Genomic DNA, 24035 nt, shown 5'->3' on the forward strand with positions numbered 1-24035 from the left:
ATAGGATACTTTGTGTTTTATAATTAACTCTAGACCATCATATGGAACCTTTTGTTATCACCCTGCATTTCCAACATGAAGTGCACTCAAAAAGAGAAAACCATTCCACTCAATAAGCAATGAATATCTTATCGTATCTAGCAGGACACAAATTTGCTGTCATCATTCTGTATTTATTAAAAAACAGGCCCAACACAGTTTGAGTTAGAGTTTAGAGATATGAATCACCAATCCGTTTAGTGCCAGTGAGAGACTGCAGAGCAGAGCTCCTCCTTGCCAGAGCAGACAACTTGTACCTGAGAGAGTTAATTAGTGCAAATGCACAGTTGTGTTATTGGGCCACTGCTGGCAATGAGAAGCATCATTAACACAAAATCCCAGTCCCTCAGATCTGAGAAGTGAAGCACTGCTCATTTGAAATGAAGGTGTGTTAACATTCACTGAATTTGACATGTATTATGGCAATATATATATATATATATATATATATATATTTTTTTTTTTTTTTTGAGGTGGGTAAATACCAGTTCAGCCACAATCCTCCTCCAGGCAAAATGCCAATCGCTGCTCAGTTTTAAAAGCCTAAAGTCAAAATCTAGACCTCAAAGACACTAGTAATGACAAAGCTGTCATTTCTTGGAATTACATTTAATTTATTATTATTCCCATGACATTATCTTACAGATGAAAGTATGTTTGGCTCTACCAAAATAAGAGTGAATAAAAAGCATCTTAAACATGTATGAACAATCAAGTGCCTGTTATTTGTTATTACTTACATTTCAAAGTATGAATACATAAATACAATTCAATATTTTACACTTTAAATAGATTGGAAAAAACAACAACATTATTGCATGTCCACACTACAGCGGAGCAAGTCCAAACTCACTCTACCCTACTAACAACACAGAAAAATGTAATCAAATAAAATTGGGATGTCTTCACCCAAAGTGGTGAACACTGCTAAATCCATTAAGAGATGCAATAGCTCAAACACATGCTGTATTTCTGCACCAAATAATCATGTCAACTTGCATATTCCCGAAAAAAAAAAAATCTGAATTTTATTCTGAATCATTCTGAAGTTTCATGTACATTTTGCTTAGTCAGTTTAACTTTGCTCAAGGATATTTCCCCTAGTTCTTCATAAATAAAACCCTTTGAATAATTGCTGGGTAACTATAAAAATATGCTAATTATACTTATTACTAATTGAAAAAGGCATTAACATTCTAATTTGACTTCAGGTTATGCTTAATTTCAGCCAACTGCTGAATGGGCTCAACTGCTGATAAATCACAGTGCGGTGAGGCAGGAGAGGTTCATCTGTGTGTTAATGCGGGGGAGACGATGGCTGTATAAAGAATGGAATGGTAAACAACAAAGTAAAAAGTCTTGCTATCTTTGAGTTGACACTGCAACACAGAGATTAAACAAAAATAAATCACTACTCAACAGGTACTTTGGCTGAGAGGAGAACCTAAACATCAGAAAGTTCACAGCACAATTGGAGGGGTCTTGCAGGACATTTCATGTCAGAACTATATTCTTTCTTATTCTCATTTCCCCTCTCATTCTGACCAGAACTAGCTGGTTGGTCCAGGGTGGCGCTGAAGGTCCTGGCTGTGGAACAGAGGGTGTAGTAGGGGGTGGATCTGCAAAGTGCTGGCAGCTGCAGCAACAGCAGCAGCAGCAGCGGCAGCCATGGGCATCGGACTGAGCATTGTGGGGAGCAGAGAAGTGGGAGGCAGGGGGTGGAGAGTCAACCCAGGAACATGATGGTGAGGGTGAACTGGGTGGAAAGATGAGGCTGGGATCAGGTGCAAGGGTTGAGCTGCCAACATAGTAGCTGGCGGCACTGAAAAGAAGGCAGCAGGAATTGGATGGGCAAATTGGGCCTGAGAGAGGTTGGGATGAAGGGGTGATAGCAGGGTAACAGACGAAGAGTGAGGAGCAATAGAAGAGGGTGGAGAAGAGGGCTGGAGTATGTTGTATGGTAGACAGGCTGAAAGTGTAGTCTGGTCAGGTGGCTCTGCAGTTGGTACTGGTAAATGGCTCATGTCCACAGATACTTGCTCTTGAAGGTGCTGCTGCTGCTGCATGTGCTGCTGGGCCTGGAGCTGAAGCAATTTGTACTTCTCAATCTCATCATTGGTGAAGGTGATTGGTTGCTCAGAAAGGGGAGGGGTGGTGCATTTTGGACAGTGAATCCCTGCAATTTCTGCATTGTCTGCTTGGTCTTTGATGTTAAGTTTTCGTGACCAAATCTTGTCTGGACCCAGAACTAAAGCAGAACAGGATTCTGTTGATCTATCCTCCTTGGCAATTTCAAGACAAGCATGGGATGCGCTGTAATTTTGCCCATGTGTTTGTTGTAAGTGTTCTGAAGTCTTACTGTCAATTTGAGGTATAACTTGTTGATTTGATCGGACAGTTGAAGATGTTGGAACCTGGTTACCAATACTGGCACTTGCATCTTTATTTATCCCTATTTTTCTTGCCCCTTTCTTAATAGAGGGTAATTTACCAATTAGCGGAAGTGAGAGGGTGACATTTGCTTTCTTTACTTTATCCTTCTGGTCTGATCCAACCAACTGGTCTTTTGGCATTGGGTTAGATTTATGAGTATCATCTTCCTTCCCTACACCTGATTGTAAGGAATTAGGCTGAGCTACATTGTTACTTGTAGCTAATGGGGGTGAGTGACTCCTCTTTCTAAGAGGAGATGATTTGGTCTTGACCAATCTCTCGGATGGTCCAGAATGACTGCAATGTTTCTGACTCTGTCCAGTTGGAGATGGCCTAATATGGGAATTAGACAACCAGTCCCCATTAAGATCAGAGATGCTAATGCTACTAGAGGAACTGGAGCTACGAATGGACACTGGCTTGTTATACCACCTGTCTTCACTTCTTTCTGGACTTGACCAAGGAAATTCTTCCCTCTCCCGGTACCTCCTACCTACAGGGCTAAGTCTTTCATACCACCAATCCCTGACATCCTCTTGAGGTTCAGGACTGTCATAGACTCTATAAAACAACTGCCTGCCTGTATGTTGAGTTCTTTGCTCTCTGTGTTTATGCTCCTCAACAATTTTTTTGTGCCTTTTGATGCTGTATCTCTCATACTGATCGGGGCTGTTATAAACTGTTGAATATTTCCGTTTATTGTAGATGCAAGAGTCTGCATAATCCCAACTGTCTCCTGTATGTTCGAAATCTCTGCATGGGCTATAACTGTAGTGAGGAACAATGTAAGAGGAACTTCTAATGCAAGACCTGGGCTGACTGTGCTCCTTTCTCAAAGGGTATAGATAGTTTGATCTTGGTGAGGTGGAGCGTCTCCCCATGTGGTACACAGGCCATTCTCCATCTGAGGTCAAGTCTGACAGGCCACTCCACGACCCAGATTTGTCACTGTTGGGAGTTGAGGCAGCATCCCTTTTTGACTCATAGGTGTTGTCATACCAGCGATAATTATCCTCTCTTCCTGTCGTGTTGTGAACAGAATATGACAAAGGCCTCCGCCTTACCAAGCGCAGCTCTGACACAAGCCCCCTCATCGTTTGACATTTCTTCCTTTTACGTGCCGGGGCGGAAAGCGAGCTTACAACAATGCTTTTGAGGCTGTGCTCTGGGGTGTCACTTTCATTTGAAGTCTCATCTCTCACTGATCTTTTCCTCTTTCCCAGCTTGTGCCTCCTCTCAGTGCACGCTTGCTTGTATTGTGACGTGTCGGTTGGAGTGCATTGGAATTCAAAGTGTCCTCCAGCTTCTGTCTGCGAGCAGGTTTTGAATGCGCATCCCGCTTGCCGGATCTTGACAGCATCTAATTTATGCCTACGATTTTTCCCCTTTCTCCTGTGTTTGGGTTTCTTTGGTTTTAAAATGCCTAATTTATCTCCTGGAACATCCTGTGTTTGTGGCCTAGCTCTGTCATTCTGGCCTGTGAGCTTGTCAACAACACCAAGATCTGTCCCCTTTGTGCTTTTGTCTCTGCCCTCCTTGTGTTTTAAATAATAGCAGTGAGGGTTACAGCTGTAAGATACACGTGGCTTGTCGGAAGTGTACTGCACCAGCTCAAAAGGCCATTTTGTCACACTTCCGTCCTTGCTGACTACATTAAGGAAAGAACCTATATTTTCATCCTTGCACACTCTGTGTATTTTATACTCCTCTGTCTCTTTTTCTGATATACAGTCCTTCCCTTTCTGCATAGTACCCTGTTCGCAGCTTTTCTGTGTATGGTGGTGTGAGCCTTTGAGTATTTGGAGTTGGCCCTGGGCCATGGTACCCTGTCCATCTGTGTAAACAGTAGGGCCGGGGCACTTGAGGCATTCTCTCCCCTCTGATCCCGCATAAGCCCCCTCTGCCCTGGGCCTCTGCCCCCCATCACGCAATCTGTCCTCTGAACCAGCTGGCTTCCAGTTTGCTCCAGGACTGTGTGTGTCAGGACACCCCAGCTTCTCTGGCTGACTTGTGCTATAGTTTGCCTGAATTTCAGGGCTCTCCACATGTTTTGCTTGTGCTTCCGTTTGAGGTGTTTGAGAGTCTTCATCCACCCAGCCCAGAGTCAGTGGATCATGGGACAAATCATGGTCATCATTATTTGGGGTTCTGGGTGAGCACGAGCCAGACCAAAGGGCCTCCAGGGCGAGTCTGTGCTTGTGGCGCTGGAGCTCTTGATAGTCACTGGCCTCCTCAAGTCCATCACTAAACACAGATGCACAGGAGTCAAGCTTTAGTTGAGCTCGTCTAGAGAAACAGAATGAGACTCCTGCCCTGGGGCTCTGGTGTCCTGCAGAGGATTTTGTCGGTAAGGGGTGTTTTTCGTGGCATGGCTGCTGATGTGTGGGCATACGAGTGGAGGACAAGCCCTTCAATGAGGTGTTTGTAGAGATAGGATTTGAGTTTTGAACCAAGGATGCTGTTGGTTTTGTGTCAAACTTTCTACTGCCAGCAGTGAGGATTTGAACGGGATCCTTATCCTTGTTTTTAGACCTTAACTTTGGACCTTTCCGGTCATCACTGTTGGCAAGAATAGAAGACAGTGTTATAATAAGGCCATGCTGAAAGATCTCAAATCTCTTTAAATCTAATATATAGTGCATGTGTTAGATAAAGAATGCATTTACTGTACAACACATTATCACATTGTGATTAAGTGTTTTATGATTTACCTATCTCTTTGCTGTTTGAGTTGTGCAAGCTGGTGCAGTCGTTTCAGAGCTCTTTTCTGCTTTTTCTCATCTTTCCAGGACTTGGAGGAGACATTGCGTGCAAATTCTCTCTGCTTCAACTCTTTCAATCTCTGTAAGACAAAACAGGCAGGTGATAATGAGAGATAAGAAGTTCTGAAAACCACTTGTTTGGCTTGGATAAAGACCCTAAAGAAGGCTTATCCAAGAGGAAAAAAGAAACATCAATCCAGGTCTAACCTGGGGTGCAATTGGGGCAGAACAATCCGAAACAGCCTTACGACACATTTGATAAAATGTTTTTTTTTTAAAGATATAAAAATGTCTCTTTCTAATGCTTCTGTTAATAGAGACCGTACAGTCAATCAATTTCCCAGATAAAAAGCTCCTTGGAAAAGGTACAGACCACATCGATGGATGCCTGTCTATTTTTTTATAGAAAAAAAATCGCAACAAAGTAAACAAAATCAGCAAGTCAAGTCAAGAGACAATCACAAAACAATAAAAGTGTCAGTGGCGCCTGAATTTGTTCAGTAGACATGAACGGAATGTTGCATGATCACAGCCAAACACTTTTGACTTTACTCAGCAGGGAAATTTAAGAGAAAGCCATATTTGTTTTGACTCATGAAAGGCAATGAAAATGTAACTCACTGCATCCCCTTTCTCCCCAGTACACAGGTGACATAGGTGTTTAATTTGGTCTGGTAATAAAATACAATCACACATAAAAGTAAGGAAAAAACACACTGCTGTCTTTAATTGGTATTAGACAAAATATGGAAATGGACTATAGTGTGTCACAAACTCAAAGCACCTTAGGTTTTGCCAAAACTCTTTTATTTTTGTGATCACATGCATGCACAACCTATACCAAGATTTTGTTGGTGTTGTGAAGGGAGTGCCAAGAGGAGGACAGTTCCCCTCTGCTGCAGTGACAAGCACTGACAGGGAAAAAAAACTGTATCTGTGAGACGTTAGCAAGCTAACTCCCAACAGAGGCGGCTGACTTTACACAGCAAAACACACTAATGATGCCTGCTTCAAGGGAGCTTCACAGAAGAGAGCTTTTCAGGGTATATACACACACTAGAGGAACCACAAAAATGTCAGTGCATACTCACATAAAAACCTTCACCTTCCAAAAACAACATATGACAAATGATCAAACTCAGATTTCAATGAACAAACATGCAAATTAATTTAAGAACTGTTAATTCAGTAAATACTACTTCAATTCATAAACAGATTGCTGATATGATGTCAAACTATTAGCACATAGTTTCTCAATTCATTGTCATGAAGAGAGATTCTAAACAGAGCTGAGATTCATTTTGTGGCGGCATCACACATTTTCATACATGTACATATAAAAATACTGCAAATAAGAGAGAAAAAAGCACTTGAATGAGGTAAATAATAGACACGATTTCCCTTGTCTTCAGATTCCTGCTTATCAACACAAAGGCAGAATGTGAGTGCTGTTTCATTCTAAAAAAGCATAATAATACCACAGATCTGTTACAAAACCTACGTAGAGAGCTGCCTCGCTGCATACTGGCTACATAAGAAACTGCCTTCTAAGTGGGTTGTTATATTTAAAAACAAGACACACAGACTAGTGGAATGGAAAAAATGCAAGGTCTTGAGGTGCGTTTTAAAATTTTTAAAAGTCAAAAAAAAAAATGTAAAGCACAATGGTCAAACACGTCTATCTGGCGCAGGCTTACATGGACAAATAATGGAAAAGCAGTGTTATGGAATGCAAAAACTAAGGCAACATCTACTAGTTATGGAACTTATGAAAGCACTACAATACACTGATCCAGAGTGAAATATACACTGATACAGAGTGAAATAATTTCAATAGAATTTGAAGCTTGCATGTTGCTAAGCTAACAATGATCCTCTTTAAAAATTTAAAAATTAACAGCAATATATAATTTAATTTAAAGAAATATAATTTTAAGTATGCGCTGCACTACTTTTCAGAGAATGAAATTCATTATTTAAAATCATTTATCTCTGCCTTGCCATCTTGGATTTATTTTCCACTAAGCTTACTATTAGACATTCAAGTCTCATAGAAATATGCTAAACTCCATGTTAAAAAAACAAAAAAAAAAACATCAGGTCAGCCTCTTTTTCTAATTAAGTGCTACTCCAGAAAGCACTACTCTCTCTCTCTCTCTTTTACAGCCTGGAAACACAATGATGGTTTTGACAGAATGAGATGTTTATAGTATAAAACCATTCCATGACTGATATGATTGATAAGGCACATTAAAGTATGTCTAAATGCTCTACTCATAATTAGCTTTGGATATTCTCATATCCATAATGCCTTCGATTTTGCCCTTCAGAAGATAATTTGGACTTTCAATGAAACATCTGCCTCATGAATAATTGACAGATAAGAAAGAACAAAAGAATATTTGAACCATCCAATGGAAACTATATTTTAAACTGTCAAAAATAACTAATTTCCTCTGATCACACTGACTGGGCAAGAATCAAAAACATTTAGTATAGAGATGCAAAAGGATTCTCTGATTTTTAAAACCTAATATTTGTTGTACAGTCCTTGTTGTATTAAGTACTACAGTTTCTCCTGTGGCATGAACTGCAACTCACAAACACACACTTTAACCCTGAGTTGTGTTGAGATTAATGAGAATTGGAGGTGATTAGATGCTCTAATTGACCTCCAACCTCCAGTCCATTAAATCAATTCTGTTGTGTGCTGATGATCAAACACTGACGGATTAATCAATGTGGAAGAACAGAGGTTTGTCTGCATGTGATGTGTAAGGATAGAGCCTTTAGCATATTATTGACTTACACGTCTTTTCACTAGGATATAAAAAAGCCCATTAAGATACTTTTATAAACCTTTAGCAGTGGTAGCTATTCTGAATCGTAATTAATGAGTAATGCAGCATCTTGCATCTTCTATAGCGCCGGTCCCTTTGATATCTGCATCTCAACTACTTTGAGATTCTCCAGCTGAGATAACAGACCTCAAAAGGTTTTACATTGCTACTAAAAATCCTAATGTTAATAGACCTTAAAGGAATCCCATCAATGCGCGCAGGGTAAAGAGCCTATATCAGAGGATATAAAGGCACTATAGTGGAAACTAAGGCCGATGTGCATGGCATTTTAAAGACAATAAAATGCTGTGAACTGCACACAGCATAAGGTTTTCATTAGTTCTCTTTTTCATGGTTAAGCCCCTGTAAAAAATCTAAAACTGGACGTGTTTATTGGTGCTGGCCTGGTGGGATCCTACCAAATGAGCGATTGAACAAAGAAATAAATTTAAAAAAAAACAACAAAAAAAAAAACAACAACACCCTGTTAACCATGTTGCTCCTCCTTTACTCTCATTCTCTATGGGACAAATGAGCTTTCAAGTTGCACCACTTCTGCTCACATTATTTTAGTGCAAAATCCTGCATCTTACTCACTAACCAACCGTGATCAAGTTTTTAACTAGATGCTAAATGCACTAAAAAAAGATTTTCAATTAAGTAACTGTCATTCTTTTCAGCACAAACACACTTCATTTGAATGTAATTTGTAATATACATAATTTATATACTTTATGTAAATTAGACTTTTCGTTACCAAATGATTGTTTTACAATTTGCAATTATTTCTCTGCCACCATTTAGCATCCGTATAGCAAGTGGTAAACGGAAGTTAATTTAAAAGGGATGTTTTCTATTGATAATCACAGCAGTAATTCATGAAATGATGATCGAATGGAGACGAAAGTTATACAGACGTGCCATGAAGTCAAGCACATTTTTAGCATTTTTTGAGAGTCGTTTAAGTATCTGAATCACAGTGGTGAAGGGTTCCAGTGGAACACAGTAAAATATGACCTGCAAATTGGAGAATAGCGCAAAGAAAATGCTGTTTAGCAGATAATTCGTTGCCATTTTGGCGTTGTTTTCACGATTCCTTTAGTGAATCGGCTGCTAGAACCCTTTGTCTTTCTATTTATCTGTCTCTTCCTCACTCTTATATTAAGGAACAAATCTCCAGGCCAGGTATAGGCCTTAATATACTCTCCGGTCTAGAGTTTCTGCCAACTTCCACATTATATCACAACCTTGAGCAAACACACTCTCGTGAAAAACAGTCTCAAAAAGAGAATTGAGTCATGATCACACTTTCCCTCTTTACTTAAAAAAATTTATAAAAAATAAATAAATCTATACATGAGTATCAAACTGTATTCTATTACAAACACCATTTAATACACGCACATTACCCATAACACTAACCAGTGATTCATACACAAACGCAGGTGCAATGGTAGTGCGAAATCTGGTCTGACAGCTGACACTGACTGTGAACTCGGCCTCACTGTAGATATTAGCAGATTTGCCATTTTAGCACTGGGACAAGAGCAGGCTGTTCCCTAATTGGCTGAAACATCTCTGTCCACCTCGCAGAGCCCAGACATGGAGGTGTCACCTTGTAACATTTCACCAGGAACAGGCCTTCAAAGAGCTGGATTTCTGTCTGCTACTTTTTTTTTTCACAAATTTGAAAGTCATTGTGGTTCATCTGCTCCCTTCAGTTTGGGTCACGCAGACAGCTGTCATCTTTACAAGCTTCAGTGCCAATCATGGCTGCCTTGTTCAATCATGTAACATTAAATGCAGATCTTCCTACAAAAGGGATAGTTAAATGCATTGTTTACACTCATGGACAACAACATATTATATACTGCAGAACATCTGTGACATGATTTTAATAATCACCAAGCAGAAAACTATTGTTTACTTTTCAGCTCAGTTGAACAGGCTTTGTTGATTATATTGATTACTTTGGAAACCGATTGCCAGACAACATCGCAAATTGCTATATTAATTCAGAATTCAGTTGATGTGTGTTCACAGTGTCACAGGTATTCATATGTCAGCTGTTTTCAGTGTCTTTACATGTGGCTCATCCAACTGAAACCGGATTGATTTATTATGAATAATCCTATCTTTTGTTTTTATCCATACATTTCCAATAAATAAAAGAAAATAGTCAAATGGCATAATTTGTCAAGTATTTAATTTACTGGAATTTTGGAATTTGAAAGCACATTTTAATATGTAAACATGAATACATTTCATAACACTGAAAAATATCATCTTTAGCTAAAATCTCAAAAATGAATATCCATTCAGATTAATTTTCAGCAGCTACTCCAGTCTTCAGTGTCACATGATCATATTTATCATACAATTATTAATATAATAATATGCATATTATGCTTTTCAATTGTTATTATTATAATAATTGTTTTGATGTGGCCACCAAAAATCCATTATTACAGGATTCTAAATGGCTAATTTAGTCTGCCTGAACACTAATACACTTACAATAATACAGTAATACATTCACAAATGTATTCTTTAGCAAATCTCAAAATGAGTATCCATTTTGCTGATCCATACTGTACATTATAACATTGTAATGCTGAAATTAATTTAATTTATTCTAAGGGTGTTATTTTATTTTATTCTATTTTTATTAATTTTTTGTATACAAAATAGTATAAAATCAGCCATTTATCAATATCAGTATTAAAGGGATAGTTCACTTTGAAATTATTTTTTGGTATGTTTTAGCTTACCTCAAGGGCATCCAAGATGTAGGTGTCTTTTTTTCCGCAGTAGTTTCAATTTTTATATTTTTAGGTCAAACCGTTCTTGTCTGTCAGTCATATAATGCAGGTCTATGGTCACTGTCTCAAAGAGCATGCACAGAGTCCAAATTAAAACAATTCCCATCGTCCAAATTAAACAATTCCCCATCGTAAGTACACATTGTTGGCCTAAGACACGAAACGAGCGGTTTGTGTGAGAAAACGAACAGTATTTATATCGTTTTTACCTCTTATACGCAGCCATGTCCAAGTGATCTGATCTGACGTGTTGCGCAGACTGGTGCATAGATATATACACACTAGATGTCGCCTTGTCTACGGCAGTTCATTGGAACGAATGTCTTTAAGGCGACATCTAGTGTATATATCTATGCACCAGTCTGCGCAACACGTCAGATCAGATCACTTCGACATGGCTGTGTATAAGTGGTAAAAACGATATAAATACTGTTCGTTTTCTCACACAAACCGCTCGTTTCGTGTCTTAGGCCATCAATGTGTACTTACGAGGGGGAATTGTTTAATTTGGACGACGGGGAATTGTTTTAATTTGGACTCTGTGCATGCTCTTTGAGACAGTGACCATAGACCTGCATTATATGACTGACAGACAAGAACGGTTTGACCTAAAAATATCAAAATTGAAACTACTGCGGAAAAAAAGACACCTACATCTTGGATGCCCTTGAGGTAAGCTAAAACATACCAAAAATTAATTTCAAAGTGAACTATCCCTTTAACATCAAAATTAGTATCGGCATCTGAAAAAAGTTAATATCTTGCATTGTAAAAATAAATAAAAACTGTCTTTTTTTGTGTGCCAATTTACAAATAGCATATCAGCTACAACACTCTTTAGTCATCCTGTTTGTCGAGTTACCTGGAAACACCTGCGTATGCATACGACTGCGAGGGTGTGTGTGTGTGTGTGTGTGTGTGTGTGTGTGTGTGTGTGTGTGTGTGTGTGTGTGTGTGTGTGTGTGTGAGGTCCTTCTGCATGCTCCAGTTTCCCTAGTTAAATCTGCCGTATTGTGACAGGCCTCTCTGGACCTCCTGAGCACATGTGAGCAACATTAGTCAGCCTGCCTCCCAGTCTAAAACCTGACACAACAAACAGGTGGGATTGCCTCTCTCTCTTTTACACACGAGAAAAAGAATCAAGCGGCACTAAGAAACAGAGAGAATATTCTCTGCATAATGAAGCATTGAAACGGAATAGACTGCGCACCTGTGTCTGTGTGTGTCTGCGTATATGTGTGTGAGTTGTCTAACACCGTTCCATCTGTCTGTTCTTCCCCTCAGGTATAGCTGGTCCTCTGATGCTTTCAAAATGAGTCATATCTTCCCCTCTCCCTTTCTAACTCTGTTTCTTTTTTTAACACTGTGCTCTCTTGTACCTTTATCGGGATGTGGCAGGTGGAGATGAATAGAGCCTCAGCTGGGCTGCGGAGACCCTGGAGAGCTCCAGGCGTTTGACAAGGGCAGAAGACAATAAGAGCCTACTCATCCTGGCAGTCTACAGAGAGAGCAGCGCACCGCTTTCTCGTTCTCCCACTCATCCCATATAGTGCACTGCACTGTGAAACAGGCAGTCCCCTTCTCTGGATCTTCCTGCAGCCCACGAAACTACTTTTTTTACTTTGTCATTGAGCGGGGTCAGTTTGCTAACACTGTCCTCCTCCTCCTCCTCCTGGGGAATATGGAGAGACCAAGACCAAGAGAGACCGTGTGTAAGCCATTCTCGAAGGGCTGTCAAAAGAAAACAGAATCATTGAAAGAGAGCACTGTAAAAAGTGATCAGTTGACTTAACTTTAAAAAGTGAGGAAACTAAAATAGAAATTATTAAGTAAATAAACTTCATGCATTATTGAATAAATTATGTGGAATTGTCAAGTTCATATAATAAAAAAAAATACAAATAAAAACTGATCAACTGATCACTTTTTAGTGTGATGAACGCGTTCTTGTGTCGTTTTAAAAAGTGTAGCTGCTGTTTGCACTGCATCTTAAAATACAAAAAAAAAAAATATGCCTGTACTATTAAAATTTAGCCCAGACAGAATGCAATAACAGGTCCTGTGTGAACAGACCCTTATTCTACCTAAAGGCTGGAATACATGACTACACTACCATATTTTTGGCCTGATTTTCTAGCTTCAAACTTTGATTCCATCCAGTTGGAGGGTATCAAAAATGTTTGATATTTTGGGCTGATTTTAGAACACATTGTTTTCAATTGTCACATGTCTCCTACAGAAGCAGCAAGACTAGTGTTTCTGCGTGAGTTTGTTTTGTAATGATTTGAAAGTCTGGTAGTGTGTGATCCTCAGTGGTTTAGTGTATGATGCCCAGTTTTTCCTATGTAACTATCTACAAAGTCGGCAACTGTATGAAGCCTAGTGTTTTTAAAATCTGTTCAAGTTGTGTAGTGTATTCCAGCCTTAAGACAAACAAACTCGATTGCAGGATGGATTGTCATATCGTTATGTTCAATACATTCTACTGAAGCCACTTTAGAGATGTAATGCCTACATATATCATGTAATTGGTTAAAATCGATAGATAGCCCTAGTAATGTGATTTTATATCAAATTAAAAGATATCCACTACAGCTGAAAAGTTTGGGGTCAGTAAGATTTTTGCTCACCAAGGCTGCATTTATTTTTTATCAAAAATACAGTTAAAGCTGTAATATTGTGAAGTATTAATACAATTTAAAACAACTGTTTTCTATTTCAATTTTTTTTTAATGTAATTTACAATGTAATTGTAATTATGTTATGTAATGTAGTTTGAATGTCACATGATCCTTCAGAAATCATTCTAATATGCTGATTTGGTGCCCAAGAAACATTTATTATTATAGTGAAAATGTTGATTTACTATTTAGTATTTTTGTGAAAACAAGAAAGAACAGCATTTATTTGAAATAAAAAATTTGTAACAATGCAAACGGCTTTACTTTCACTTTTGATCAATTTAATGCATCCTTGCTGGAAAAAAAAATCGTTCAAAAAGAAAATAATCTTACTGACCCACAACTTTTGAAATGTAATATAAATATATATAAAAAAAATTATATGGCCACCACTTTTCAAAAAATCTATTATTATTACATGAATGGCTCATTTTATTATTCCTGTCTGGATAAACAAACTCCACCTTGTGATTTACAAGGTCGCAGGACAAGTTCCGCATTCAACAAGCTTTGTTGTTCCTGGAGCAACATTCCCCAACCTTTGAAATCAGTGGGCTCTGATTGCTTGGTAGGAATGTTGTTCCAGCAACAAAAAAGATTGCTGATCCAAGAAAGTGTCCTGCTTGTGTAAATCACAATGAGCATAAAGAAATCAATGTCAAAAACCCTTCTCTTGTATGTGCACTCGTAGTGCTGTTTGCTATAGTAGAAAAGATTTTACTCAGCATTCAGTGTGATTTAGTAAAGGTTACCATGCAACAAAGACAGATAGCATGCCACTTTGCCCATTAAACATTACTAATGGCTGTGCATTACCTCTGCTCTACTGTGTGGCATCAATTCAGCACGTTTTCACGTCTCCAAATCCATGGCTGCCAGATAAATAAAAAAAGCCACCTATATTACGCCACCTTCAGTACAAACACTCTCTGTTGGGAGTCTGCGCCAATCACACTCAGCCTAATCTCATCACTGCTTATTCTGTGGCCAACTGCAGTTGGTGCAGAGAGGCAGTGATAAGCCTCAGGCATTTACTTGAAAAGAAAATGAAAAACTCCCTCTCTTTCTCCCTTCTCTCAGCGTGAACCATCTCTATGGACAGTTTCGTGCCGAACGAGAGCATTTTGCTGAGAAGGACATTTAATAAAATTCCTGGAAATATGATAAAACCCCACGCATGAGAAGCACCTATCTAGCAATTTGAAACTCAAACTAAAGATTACAGACTACCAGCTGAAACAATGTCTCTTCTGCAAACCTTTTCCTGATAGCCGCGAGCGAAGGAAATATGTAATCCTCGGCCGAGATTTGGATGCTGGTGTTTCTACTTAACGTTGATTATAAACTGTCACTCTCATTCACCCCAGGAGGAAAACATCAACATGTGGATTATTCTCACCCCAATCTGCACATTCACAGGCAGATAATCCACCAAAGACACTTCCAATATCCTCTGCCGTCTGATGCACACCGTGCATGGGGCTCATGTGTTGAGTGTTAGCATTGGGCCGCAGGCAAAAAAACTGTCTGCTAAAACTCCTTTAGACCCTCTTCAGCAGCTCCTAAGATGACAGGCTGTCAGGTTAGGTGATCTGTAACATTTGTGTGTTGCGTATATGTTTGAATGCTGTAATGAGTATGTGTGTAAGGTGCCTGAGAGGATCAGGAAAGGAGACCCTTTGAAGCCTAGAGGATGCGAGTGAGAGGGAGGAGAGGAGAGGAGATTTGGAACCGGATATTGCAGAAAGGTGCAGTAAGGAGCTTTCAGAGGAAGCTTTCATCCACACAGAAGCTGTTTCTCCTGCTGTACACACATAAACACAGGCTAAAAGATGCTTTTTTTATATACAGGAGACTGGGGAGTGTTGTAACATAGTTTGTTTCAACATCTGTTACCTGGTGTTTTTGCGCTCTGTCTTAAACTTCAAATTATAGTAGTTTAGAAATGTCCAATTTTTAAACTGTGTAAATCAATGGGTTGCAACATTAATTAAAAAAAACTAAAAAAACATGGACATAAGTTTACATTTTGTTCAACATTTTAATGGTATTCAAATATATAAATCCATAAAAAATATATTTAAAATAACTATAGTAATACAGAAAAAAATAGTGTATAAACAATTCTCACTCAGAAATAGCTAGTTATTTTCACAATTACAAAGAATTTAAGTAGAAAATTGTATTTTCTTGTAAAACATAGTCAAAAAATTATTCTTGACAGTAATATATATATATATATAATATTATGTAAAATATATTTTTTATTAATTACTTCAAAAAGATAATTTTTACAGTTATATATATATATATATATATATATATATATATATATATATATATATATATATATATATATATATATATATACGGTAGCTTAAAATCATTTTTAACTTAAATTACTTCTTAAAGATAATTTTTACCGTAAAATATATACAGTATATATATGAGCAATACCGAGTAGTGCTATATCGCTGTATATCAGCACGGCTGTGATTCGGCTGTAGGCACGAGGCTGCAGGTAATCACAGCGTGCTGATATACAGCATATCGCACGGCTACGAGTGTGATATTGCGTTTATACAACAGTTCGACAACACACGTGAGTAAATAAATAAGAAACAACAACGGAGTGTCTTTTAAAACCCTCTTTTGTTTCTGCCACGGATTCAAATAAAGCAATAAGGCCCGTGATTTACAGTGAATTTAGAACTCCGCTCCGCGTGGTGCCTAACAACACCCCTTAGCTGTTCTAAATTCACTGTAAATCATGGCCTCAAGGGGCTTATTGCTTTTATAAAATGGTTACTCCATAAAAATATTAATTTTAATATTTATTTTATTCATAAAATAAACACCAGCAACAAAAAATATAACGTTATAATAACACATTCCTCCATCAAGCAATGCAGTTCCAAAGAGGTTGCCAAGCAAGCAACATGCAGAAACAAAGAATCACAAACGACAGTTGCGCAGTAATACTAATGTAATGCGGTCACAGGTGTATGTTTGTTGAGTAATTTACAATGGCTTCAAATGCGGCTCAACCAATCAGAATCAAGGACTGGAACTATCCGTTTTATAATAATATTTGTTGAACAACAATTTTTAAATCAACAATATCCATTATAAAAGACATTAGGAAATAAACACAAGCAAACAATTCAGTCAAACGTACAAGCAGCACTCTAGTACAGGATTCAAGTGAAATATAGCCTAAATATTTTATGAAACTTAATTTTCCCCTTAACCAAAATCGATTTGCTCTGGAAAAAGTAATAGATTAATAAGACCAAAGATCGGCCGTTTGATATACCCCAGATGAGTATATCTCATGTTTAACCACTGTCTACATAAGAACCAGCGGCAAATTCCCGAAGGACTGGCCGAGATGATGCTGTTCTCTGAGAGTATGAGCGCTGAATGGCCACTGATGGCCTGGAGCCCGCATCTGCAAAAGCGCCTCAACAGATCGATCGTAAAATAGGCACTAAGATTATATATTAGTCAAATATTTGAGGTCTAAATACATTCTCGCCTAAAAAAACTCTTAAAACTACATTTCGTGACACAACTACAGTAGTAGGCCTATTTATTAAAAATATGGTGGATTTGCTCGACCGCCATGACAGTCGCCGCAAGCGGAGTGATACAAACAAGTGTAATTATATTATATATATATATATATATATATATATATAAAACACTATTTATTGATTTTTATAATTCATTACATAATTTTAATGCTTGTAAATTTTAGGTGTTGCTTGTATGTACAGTACACTCTCAGAAAAGTCTGTAATAGGACCCAATGTACTGTGTTAATATAAAGGAATTTTGCATATTGACTTTCCACAGGGGTTTTATCTGTATTTTGAATTACGCATTAAGTTATGTGCGTGTTTTAGGATTAAAGGAAATGTCAGAAAACTTAACGGATAATGTCCTGTCAGAAAATTGCCAGTGCCTTTTCCGTTTTTCAACACATAATTTTTTCTTACAGGGTTAGCTAATTTTTAATTGGCTAAACTGATTGTTACGCATCACTCCCGATCTCACGGTGTGTGTGTGATGTCAATACATCTAGTAATAGAACACATTGGTTATATAAGCATTGTATTTCTAAGCAGATATAATTTTTATTAAATTTTTTTCAAAAATGGATATTGACTTGCTGGTAGATGCAGAGAGCCCCAAGCAAAGATTCTATTATTGTCTTATCGGATACTCGCAATGCGGCTTCGAGTAATGACTGGAACATCTAAAGTGGCTGTTTACATAACAGAACAGCTCTCACTACCCTCAGGCTTTTAAAAGTTCATGAAGAATCGTACAAATTCCTCCATCTGCTGCAAATGAAGTTTTGTGCAATTATTTGTCTGAGTTTATCCCCTTGTCCCTTTATAACTGGTATCCATTCATTCATTTCAGGCTGCTGACTCACCGCTTTTGGCTGAGAAAGCAGACACCACTTTTTCCTTGTACATTTATTTTTATTTTTTTTTAAACACTTTCTGAGTGTGAAGCCACACAGGAATCGTTCATGGAAGGACAAATGAACTGTTTGTGCAGCGTTAAAAATACAATCTCTTTATCTTCTCCCAGAGCTACCCCCCACCCCCACACCGCTAAATGCCCTGAGGATAGACCTTACACTCACACACTCACACACGTCCCTCAGCTATTTTTTAAACATTAAGCAGCCTGCTGCGCTTTTTATAGAAACACAGACATGACTAGGCTTGGACTCCTTCAGATCCGATTGAATCCTTCCTCAGCACCCCCTAGTGACTATGGGTTATGAAATATGGATTATCTCCAAGTTCATATCTGTAGGTCTCTATAGCCCAAAATCCACCTCAGCCATGGGAGTCTAGCAGGGGATTCCCTTCAGATTCTGCTCTTAGTCTCTAGTGGAACTGTTCAAAAAAAGTTCTCTTGACACTTCCCCCTAATATTTGCCTCTTTCTCTCTCTCTCTCTCTCGCTCGCTCTCTCTCTCTCTCTGTGATGTATGTGTCACAGGATTGCCATCATTCAGAAATCAATAGAGAACATCTTTTACAAATGTTCTTGCATATGATTTGCAAACCAGTAAGTGCATATCTTAAAACAATTTGTGCGATAAAGAAAAAGACAGGAGTATAAAAAAAAAAATATATATATATATATATATATATATATACACACACACACACTGTATATCCTGTACGTGTGTGTAACATTAAGTCTCTTTTTGTATATTTACATTATGTATATTTACTGTATATTACAAAATGCAAGTGACTACTGTAATATAGCATTACAGTATACAATATTACAGTATAGTGAACATTGTCTGATTACATACAGTACCTGTTCTGTCTACAAACGTTTGAATGATTGAGGACACGGTTGTCCTCCCAACACTCGACTGTACCTCTTGACCCGCCTCGGCCATTGTTAGGTCATGTTTGAGAACATGGTCCACAATAGTGACCCTTATTTAATCAGAAACATGTCTACAATCTTGGCCTCGTCTACCTCTTTCGCTGTTTTTCCTCTGTTCCTTTCCTTGTTGTTCTTCTATAATTGTTAGCATTTGCAACACTAGTTGTACTCTGTCTATATATGCTTGCTAAATGAAGCTTCATGAAATGCACCTCTGAGTTATTTTACAGAACTGGTTGATCATTTGTAAAATTCAAAATTCACCTCTGCAATTCATCAACCCAGGGCACATTTACCCCCCAAAAAAAATCTATAGAATAGAATCTATAGAAAATATTCTTGACAGTTTATGACAACTAATTCAACCATTTTGCATTTAATGACTTATGCAAGGAACTAATGCATGTTTTGAGGGGTAAGACTATTTAACAGATAAGCAGTATAATACATTTTGATCAACATGACATTAGAAATTGATAATGTAAGAAATAGCAGACAATTGTAAATAATTGTATGAAAGTATTAAAGGACAAGTTCGGTATTTTACACTTAAAGCCCTGTTTTCAGATCGTTTCTGATGAAATAGAACGGTTAAGATTGAAATTTGGACACATGCTGCTGGCCCGAGAATTTTCGGTTTCTGTGGTTACTTAGGGCGCTTTCACACTGGCAGTTTAGTGCGGACCGGGGCACGGTTCGCATGAAAAATCGCAAATGTGAACGCTGTCATCGGACCCGGGTGCGCACTAGAGTACCGAACCCGAGACTACCTGGAGGAGGTGGTCTGAGCTCGGTTGCTCCCGAACCGTGGCGCGGTTCGCGTTAATGTGCAAGCAACACGGTCTCGGGTGCGCGCTTGTTCAGGAAGTATAGTATCCCGCGCATGCGTATCACTGTCGCATCAGTGAAAAATCTTCTGCGAGCAGCAGAAACACGGCGTCCCCTGGATATGTGCTGAATTACACCATGTAATGAACATAAACGTAGTTGTCTCTCACTATGTTGTGCATAATAGCACCAAAAAAACAGACAAATTACAGCTATGCTCAGTCGAGTTGTATTCTCCATGCGTTTTCCGTGTGCGTTTGCGATGACGTAAGATCACTGCAAACGCACCTGGGTTCGATACAACTAATTGAGTGTGAAACCAGACCAACGCTGCGGGGGGCGCCGGGAACTAGCGCACTCGGGTTCGGACCGCAGCAAACGAACCCAGTGGAAAAACGCCCTTACAATAATAGAACTCAAACAGGTACAGATAGGCAGAAGGTTCACACACCTGATGATGATGATTGATTGATGATGATGATGATGATGGATGATGAATGACATGAAGACAGGCAGACAAGTCCAATGAACACAAACTAAACAGAACACAACTGTGACATTACTCCCCCCTCCCAGAAGGCGCGTCCTCACGCCGTAGATAGACTAACTGTGGAGGGAGGGAGGGGACTCAGGAGGAGGACGAAGAGCAGGTGAGGGCAGACAGAAGGCAGGAGGGACCAGGATAGAGCAGCCGATGCAGGTGGCCAGGGCGGAGCAGGCTGTGCAGGCGGCAACGGCGGAGACGACGGAGGGAGGAACCATGGAGGAGGCAGGGCTGATGACTCCAGGAGGCCGACTGACGGGGGCGAAGCAGGTGGGAGAGGAGACCAGGGTGGAGCCGGAGAGTCGACGAGTCCAGGCGACACAGAGGATCCGGCGGGACATGGCGGGGCCACCGGCTCTGGCGACTGAGGTGCAGGCGGGGACACAGAAGGGCACGGTGGAGACAGAGAGAACTCAGGACCAAGGAGGAACTGAAGGGAGTGAGGAGTCCAATGGAGCCCGGGGGACGAAGAGACAAGGAGTAGCCAGAGGAGTGCAGTCCAGAGGTGAGGGCAGGCCAACGAATGACCAAGGTGGATCCGGGGGGACGAGGGAGCCTGGTGGAACTGATGACCTGATGGGCCACGGTGGAGCTGAGGGAGGTAGGAGCCAAGGGGACGTTAATGGACCGTCGGGCTGAGGCAGAGTCCTGGTCGTGGAGGTTGGAGGCAAAGACCGGGGATCCACCGACCAGGCTGGAACTGTAGGCCAGCAGACCCACGGCGACGCCACCTCCCTGAAGGTGGTTAGAGGAGCTGAGGGGCTGACAGGCAGCGGTGGAAGAAGGATTGAGAGGTGGTAGATGGGAGGACCTGGGAGAGGGAGGCTGGGTGGGAATTCGGAGACAGACTCAGGTTCGGGGACAGAATATTCGGGTTTGGGAGGACTGACGTGAACAGTCTCTGGCTCGGCAGGACGAGACCCTGGTTCGGCAGGCATGACGTGAACAGGCTCAGGCTGGTCAGGCATGACGTGAAGATTCCCTGGGTCTAGCTGTGTTCCAGATCGAGGCACAACGCTCTCCAGACACCAGATGACGGTCTCCCTCCAGTCCAGTGGTGTCTGGGAGGTCAATTTGATGGTTAAATGTGGACCCGATCCAGTACAAGGTGCACAGAGCACTGGTGACTGCAAGGCTGCAAAAATCCAGGGCAAAAGTAAAAAAGGTTTGGCTCTCCTGAGCTAGGACAATCATTCTGACCCTATCGTCCATTTTGGGCAGTCCGTTCTTCTGTCAGGGTGCGGTGCAGGCAGAAGAAGATGAGAAGTCAAAAGTTCCAATGCAAAACATTTACTTACAATAATATAACTCAAACAGGTACAGCTAGGCAAAAGGTTCACACACACCAAATACAACAGAGAACAGACAATGACTGACTGAACTGAAGGAACTTAAATACTAACACAGATGAAAACTGAGTATCAGAACACAGGTGATGTAGATGATGATGATGATGATGATGATGATGATGATTAACTAAACCCAGGTGATACAGATTAACTGATAATGATGATAACACGTGACATGAAGACAGGCAGACAAGTCCAATGAAAACAAACTTAACAGAACACAACTGTGACAATCTCACAGAATCTTAGCATTTAAAATTCCTTGAACGTATTCATGTTTTATATATAGGCTCTCACCCTACAAACCCAAAAGAAAAGCAATGTAAGATTGTATAACACTTCAATGTTTTTTTTTCTCAAGCTATTAAATTGCCTTAGGATCTTTTAGACTCCTAAACACAACATGAGGGTTAACTCCATGTATTTTCTTCTCTCGTTCTTTACGCTGGCTGTAAACGCTGTCTCATGCCTCACCTCTTCCTTTCCCTCCTCTTTTTATTGAAGTGAGGACAGCTGGTTGATTTGCATAGCTCTCTAGGAAAGGTTATGTGGCTCTTAAAGATTAATTAAATCAAACCTCTCATCCATGTTTGATGCACGTCAATGCATACTGTACACAAACACACACGCGCACTAAGTGACTGGGGATTATGTGAGTTGTAAAATATACAGGATTGTTCCTCAGGACCAGGGAGCACGGCCAAGCTGTGTGTTTCTAGTGCCATATGTGAACCGGCTGGCTTGGGGTAACACCAAACTGCCTAAAACGGTCAAACTCACAACATGAAAATTTTACACCATTGACTATACACAGGCAGTTTGTCTAACTATTAGGCCACAGCTCAAATTTATAAATTAATCTATTACAATTCAGGCATAATTATGTATTACTGCGGTATCCGTCATAAAATAGCAGAATTTATTACATTTTACACAAACATGAGTAATCTCAACATTTTACACAAGAAAAAAAAAAAAAAAGTTTGGTCACAATTAATTAAACAAAAACAAGAATGCCATGCTAATTCTCTGTGACAATGTACTGATGTGAAACACTCGGCTGAAAATCTCATGATTGATTATGGAATATTACGGATGTTTGTGCTGAGCTGGCATCATTCATCTCTGACTCATTGACTTTGACTAACAGGAACAGACACATCTGCACGATGAACAAGTGTGCAGTCATCTGTGGTTTGATCGGAGTCATGTTTGCACGGAGATGAAATCCATCGCAACAACATGTGTAATTACTTTCCTCCCTCTCTCTCTGAATGCTTTTGGTATAACTGTCACTCAGCGGAGAGTTGAGAGTGAGTCACATCTCTCTTTCCCTCTTTCTGTATCTCTCTCCCTCTGTTTTGCATTGGCTTTCATGTAATTGTACATATGAAATGTTTCATTAGAGTGTAGTTTTGTCAGTTTAAAGTTTAGAGTTCTAATGATGCAGTTTTTGGCTTATGATGGTTAAGACATGTGAAGTTGTTGGATGAAGACAGTTTAATCAGTCTGTGGGCTGTTCATTGTTAGAAGCCCAGTTTGTTAGAAGCACCCAGGATGATGATGGCCAAGAATTAGCGCTGCACATACAGTGTTTTCTGCTGCTCGAAATGCCAGGGAACATGTTTAATCTCAGATGCCACACAGATGGGCACCAGACTCCAGTCTGAGATCCTGGCACCAGTCGACACATCCTCAGCTCTCTCCTCCTCCTTACTTCATCTACTCCTCCTATCAATCTACCCTGCTACTGTATTTACTTAGCAGATTTTTGGTTTCTCTGGATTGAGCTGATCTCTTCTCCCTTTTCTTTTTTGCTTAATTATTTTTAATGAAAGTGCTGACTAAATAAAGTATCAAGATGTTTTAACTTTTAATTTCTATAGACCACTTTTAGGATAATATATTTTTTCTCGGTAACAGGTAATATGTCATATGTTATAATGATGGCAGATTTGATTAACAATCAAACTTCTACATTTTTCAGTATAATGTGATTCATACAGTCTGAGACATACAGTATATACCTCTATAAAAATTACAACCATTCAAAGTTTGGGGTTGTTTACATATTTTTTCAACCCGATCTCACAGCAATTCGTACGTATTTTACGAGGTGGCAAATTCACATGAATTCGTACGAATGACCTACGCCTGACCCCGCCCCTAAACCTATACCCATCACTGGGGTTTAGACAAATCGTATGAATTCGTGCAAGTGAGGTCCTACGAATTCATACGAAACAGCCATCTCGTACTCACTCGTACGAATTGGTCGTGAGATAGCACTGATTTTTTTTTGTTTTTT

At 39.5% G+C, this 24035-nt stretch overlaps 1 protein-coding gene across 1 annotated transcript in view; it reads right to left on the reverse strand.

The window, feature by feature from the left end:
* Positions 1 to 641: 641 nt before the first annotated feature.
* Positions 642 to 24035, reverse strand: part of znf804b (zinc finger protein 804B) — a 98930-nt gene continuing 75536 nt past the window's right edge. Inside the window, exons 3-4 of the mRNA XM_082148749.1 lie at positions 5184 to 5314; positions 642 to 5031 (exon numbers count right to left, since the gene is read on the reverse strand). Coding sequence (XP_082004875.1) covers positions 1590 to 5031; positions 5184 to 5314 — 3573 coding nt within the window. The 3' untranslated portion in view covers positions 642 to 1589. The remainder of the gene's footprint in view (positions 5032 to 5183; positions 5315 to 24035) is intronic.

The sequence above is a fragment of the Leuciscus leuciscus genome (genome assembly GCF_965113295.1).
Source record: "Leuciscus leuciscus genome assembly, chromosome: 20".
NCBI classification, from domain to species: Eukaryota; Metazoa; Chordata; class Actinopteri; order Cypriniformes; family Leuciscidae; genus Leuciscus; species Leuciscus leuciscus.